The following is a 5,054-nucleotide window of genomic DNA, read 5'->3' as shown; positions in this document are numbered from 1 at the left end:
ACTGTGTAGATCAGATTCCTGGTGATGCTCCTGTTTTCACCCTCCCAAGTGCTGGGATTATAGGCACGTGCTATGACGTCCAGTTTTAATTGCTGTCTCAGTGTGTCCCATGGGTGGGGTTGGCACTGCAGGCTCAGGGATCGAACTCCCTGCACCCGTATCTACATAAGCAGGCACTTTAATCTGCTGAGCTATTTGGCTGGCCCTCACTCTATCCATTTATTTGTGCTTTGACCTCTGTCTATTTTTTTCACTATTCGGACTTGAACCCAGGGCTTCACACATGTTAGGAAAGCATTCTACCACTGAGCCACTTTCTTAGCCTTTGTTTCTTTACTTCTCTTATTTTTATGCTTTGTGTTATAGAAAAACTGAAGATGAATCACTAGCTTTTTTGAAACCTTTCTCTTTTATATAATAAATTTCCTTCATAGTAGTATTTTTACTGCATCTATGTAGTATCAGTTGTATCAACTTACCTATGGGCTTTGGTAAGTTGTTTTTCCACTTTGATACAATAAGAACACATATTTCCCTTCTGCCTTTGTAAATGACTCACTATTCAAAAGTGTTTTTCAGTCCCCATTTATTTTTTCATTTTAAATTTTTTCTTGTTGAATTGTGGCTCCATTTTGTTTGGTTATCAGAAAGACACAAAGTAGGATTTGATTTAAAATTTTTTCTATACTTATTGTGTAGTTTAATATATGGTGACCCATTCTACAGAGAGTTAAAGTTAGTACTGATAAAAGATTATAAATTTTGCATCTGTCTGATGAAATGTGACATGCACCAAGTCCATTGGATCCACAGTGTAGTCGAACTCTGATGTTTCTTGATTGTTTTCATGAGGTGATCTACCATCAGTGAGATATGAGGCTGAAATTTCCTATGAGTATAGTATTGGAAGATATCTTTCCCTTTAAGATTAAAAGTATTTGCTTTATAAAATTGAATTTCTCAACATTATATTACATATATATGACATATATTACATGTACTATATATAATTACAATTATATACACATATATTTGTAGCTTTTTTTTTCTGACCAGGGATTGAACTCAGGCCCTTGTGCTTACCAGGGAAGCACTTATTCTACTGAGCCATCTCCCCAGCGCCAGTTTTTGTATCTTGATAAATTGTTCCTTTAATCAATATATAGTGACCTTCATCCTATTTTCTCATACAGTCTATTTTGTCTTTAATGTGGCTCTAGTTACATGTTTCAGAATTCAATTTCTTTATCATTTTCTGTCCTTTCACTTCTTGTTGTCCTTTGTTATAATTTAGAATTTAAATGTCCTACGAAGGTCATGCATGGAAATCTTAGCTCACAGATGATGGCATTGTTGGGGAGAGAGGGAACTTTTACAGGTAGGGTTGAGTGGAAGGAAGTTAGGGCGCTGAGGCATGCTATTGGAGTGCATATTCAACACTCCCTTTTTTCTCTTTCTTCGCCTCTCCCAGCAGTATCTCCTATGCTCTATCAACTTTCTCATTATTTAAATGCTATATTCAACACCCACAACTTAAAAGAGGAAAAGCTAAGTTCAGTTCATGTTTTAAGAGAATTCAGTCCATGGTCAGGTGGCTACAAGGTAGAGACATGATAGCAATAGCGCACTGTGGAGCAAAGCTGCTTATTCTATGATGTCCAGGAAGAAAAAAAGGATGATAGTTGCCCCCCCCAAAAAAGCAGGGGCAAAGAACCAGTTATAGTGTTCAACATCAAACCTTCACAGCTCATCCAGAATAACCCCAAGTATGTTCCCACAATTCTCTGGGCAACTCTCAAGACAATTAAGTTGACCCAGTTGGGCATATCCACCACTGTTTCCTCTCTTTCCTTCCTAGCTTCTACGAAGTGATCAGTTTTACTCTACTAGGTATTTGCTACCATGACATTCTGCCTAAAGACAAATCTCAGAAACAAGGAGTCTTATTGACCAGTGGTTGAAAATTGGAGCAAAGATAAATCTATCCTCCTTGTAAGTGAACTTTTTCAGTGTTTTGTCTCAGACTTGGAAAGCTAACACAAAAAGCTGGTAGCATGAAGTGGTGTCATTGTAGCCTCAGAAAGGGTGCTATGTGAAGCTCTGAGGGTGAAACTGAAGCCGTGATAGACATCCCAGGAGATGAGAGACTCTAGGAACCCGAGACTCCTGTTGTTGTAGAAAGTGTAAGCAGGAAGTGGAGTGAGTCAGCAAGCGAGAGAGACAGATAGACCGACAGGCAGACACACACACATAAGAGAGAGATTGCCCAAGCCTCACCAAGAGCTTAACCCATTGTTGACTTCATGCTGAGTGGACATTTAGAGGTCAGGCAATTTGGTAGGAGAGAATCATGGGAAGGTGACACTGGAGACTCTATCTGGCCCCTGTCTTCTTTCTCTGTGTTCTTCTTCACCTGTTCTCTGCTTCCTACCTACCACACAGTATGCAGCTATGACTACTCCCAAGCTGTACTTGCCTTACTCCCAAGCTGTTCCTGCGTTGGGGCAATTAACCATGGGCTACCATTGAACCGGAAGAAGCCTCTGCTCCTCTATGCTGCACATGTTAGTTATTTGGAAGGCCAAACAACACAGCAAACTTTCCAGTCCTCCAGTTTTTTGAGGGAAACACCCTTCATTCTTCTCTGTGTATCACCACCTCTTCCCAACAGTGCTCTCAGCGGGTTTGTATCAGTCACTATATTGAGATAAGTTTAGTTTAAGAGACTGCTCCTCATTGAGCCAATAGAGTGGAATTTCTGACAGCATCTGAGAAATGGGAGTATATAGGAGTTTCAACCCCCAAAGAAAACCCGAATCAGTCAATGGGCTCTTCCTGAGATGGTTCCTTTTCACAAAAGGAGCCGAGAAATTTACTGGATTGGATGTAAAACCCTTTTCTAAAGCCAGGCTGCTGTGCAAATTTTAATGCAAAACTGTGAAGGTTGTAAAACTAGTAGCTAGGATTTCCATCATTTACGTGGATAGAGTTCGCTATTGTTCTTTCTTTTATGCTTAGCCCTGCAGAAGGGAGACTCTCCCTGCCCTAGATGTGAAAATGGGGCTGCAGGTCCTGAGCTAGTTTGTTTCTCTTACTACATACAACGCTGTCGCATCTCTCTAGAGTTCATAAGGCTTCATTTTTCTTTGTTGATTTCCAGGGTTTCCTGTGCTCACATACATATACGAGTGTACACCTGCTGTCCTTTCTTCCTTGTGGAGAATCAGATGAGGAAACAGTGCCTCTGTTTAGCCTTCTTTCAGCCTGTCATAAATATTTTGAAAACTTAGGTCAAAGAGCCATTCATGCTTATACTTACAGTGTAGGAAGAATGGGGAAATACAAAGACTATACTTAAACAGGGAATGAAGTTATAACATCAGTACTTATTCTCAAAATAAAGCCACAGATATTCTTGCCACTTGAATGTTAGATCTGAATGATGCTATTTAACACAAGTCTATTATTAAAAAGAAATTCTGAGAAAAATCCTTACCTGAAGTTGGTGGCATCGTATATTCTGCATGCCCCTGGCTTACCACATTTCAAAGTTCCCCAGTGTAAACACGTAGAGTCCACTAAAGCGCCAAAATATATAGGGGCTGGAATGCCAGCTACAATTAAGACAGCAAGAAAAAGATATCAAGATGAACATGACGACCCATTGACTGAAAATATTTTCAATTTCCCCATTTGTAAAACAAAATATAAGCTGTTTTATTTTATTTATAAAAATTATATTATTTTACTGTAATTTTTGAGATTATATAGGATATTATGATGAATAATATAATAAAATTATTGATAGCATAAATGCTGAATTAATGATCTTGAGTTTTATACCTTTTCAGAAATGTTTTTTGAATTTTCAGGGGTACATTTTATTCAGATAAATCATTCCTTGTTCATTTATATTTAAGTCTTGTAGCAGATAAAAAGTATAATTAATTTCAGAGATAGGACCATTTAAAAAGAACAAATTTTCCACTTTATTTTCAAACATCTGTTTAAGGTAGGAGGATTTTTTGGTAGGTTCTTTACTGAGAGAATTGTTCCAACTTTTAAATATTTAATACTGCTCTGATATGACATTGGGAAAAATAACAGTTCATACCAAATACTCTTGTGCAAAATGTATGTAATCCCACACCAAGAGACTTCTCTTCAGGCTTGATGCACCTAAAATAAATTTACAAATAAAAAGTTTAAAACGACTGTAGTTTCTCAAAAAGACTGTTGCCACTCTAGAACAAGCTCTGAATATTAGACAAAATATTTTCATGCTCAGGTGTTAGATTTTTAGAACATGACTATCCAGCCTGAAGCCTAGAGGGAGTCACTTGTCTGCCCTTTGTATTTTACCTATATATGTTTGGGCATTCGCTTTCCTCACAAAAGTTAGCAATGAAGAAAGTATGTCACATGAATCCATTTATATCTCAGTATCATACTATTACAGTTCTTTTTTTTTTAGTGGCCAGCTCAGCCTGCCCTGAGGGCAAGGCTGGCACAGCATGTGGGGATTGAACCTTTGTCCCTGTGCTTTGCCTAAGCCTGCCTAAGCAGATGCTTTAGATCGCTGAGCTATTTCGCTGGTCCCATATTGACAGTTCTTGATTCAAATGGTTAAACCTTTGACCTAATACAAGATAATACACTCTTACCTATATTCAAATGTTTATATCAATGAAATGTAAGAAATTTGGTAAGTTATATGGATAATTGTAAGAAAAAGCAAAGAATAAAAACTTCAAAAGAACGGAGATTTCTAAAAGTCACAAAGTGATCCTATTTTAAATGATTTCGGATAATTATGAAAGTTTCACAGAGATTTTTCTGTTCTCTCCAAACATTATCTCATCCTTTTCATTTTCTTTTCCCTGAAATTCATCTATGAAGAAACACAAAAATTGAGTGCCTCCCCCACCCCGCCCACCGAGTAGGATTTTCTGCCTAGTAGGATTTTCTGCCGAGTTCCGGGAGCCCCCAGACCCAGTCCTAGCCCAGGTCCGGTGAGTGTGTGGAGAGCTTCCTGCTACCCTGCGCAGGAGGGA

At 38.3% G+C, this 5,054-nt stretch overlaps 1 protein-coding gene across 1 annotated transcript in view; it reads right to left on the bottom strand.

The window, feature by feature from the left end:
• The window catches only part of Slco1a2 (solute carrier organic anion transporter family member 1A2), a 60,430-nt gene that overhangs the window by 7,062 nt on the left and 48,314 nt on the right, over nucleotides 1–5,054 (bottom strand). Inside the window, exons 10-11 of the mRNA XM_023718934.1 lie at nucleotides 4,115–4,179; nucleotides 3,497–3,614 (exon numbers count right to left, since the gene is read on the bottom strand). Coding sequence (XP_023574702.1) covers nucleotides 3,497–3,614; nucleotides 4,115–4,179 — 183 coding nt within the window. The remainder of the gene's footprint in view (nucleotides 1–3,496; nucleotides 3,615–4,114; nucleotides 4,180–5,054) is intronic.

Source organism: Octodon degus, unplaced genomic scaffold, assembly GCF_000260255.1.
Source record: "Octodon degus isolate 3935 unplaced genomic scaffold, OctDeg1.0 scaffold00064, whole genome shotgun sequence".
Lineage (NCBI taxonomy): Eukaryota > Metazoa > Chordata > Mammalia > Rodentia > Octodontidae > Octodon > Octodon degus.
Note: the sequence above shows the minus strand (reverse complement) of the source record. Positions and strands in the feature narration are given on the sequence as shown.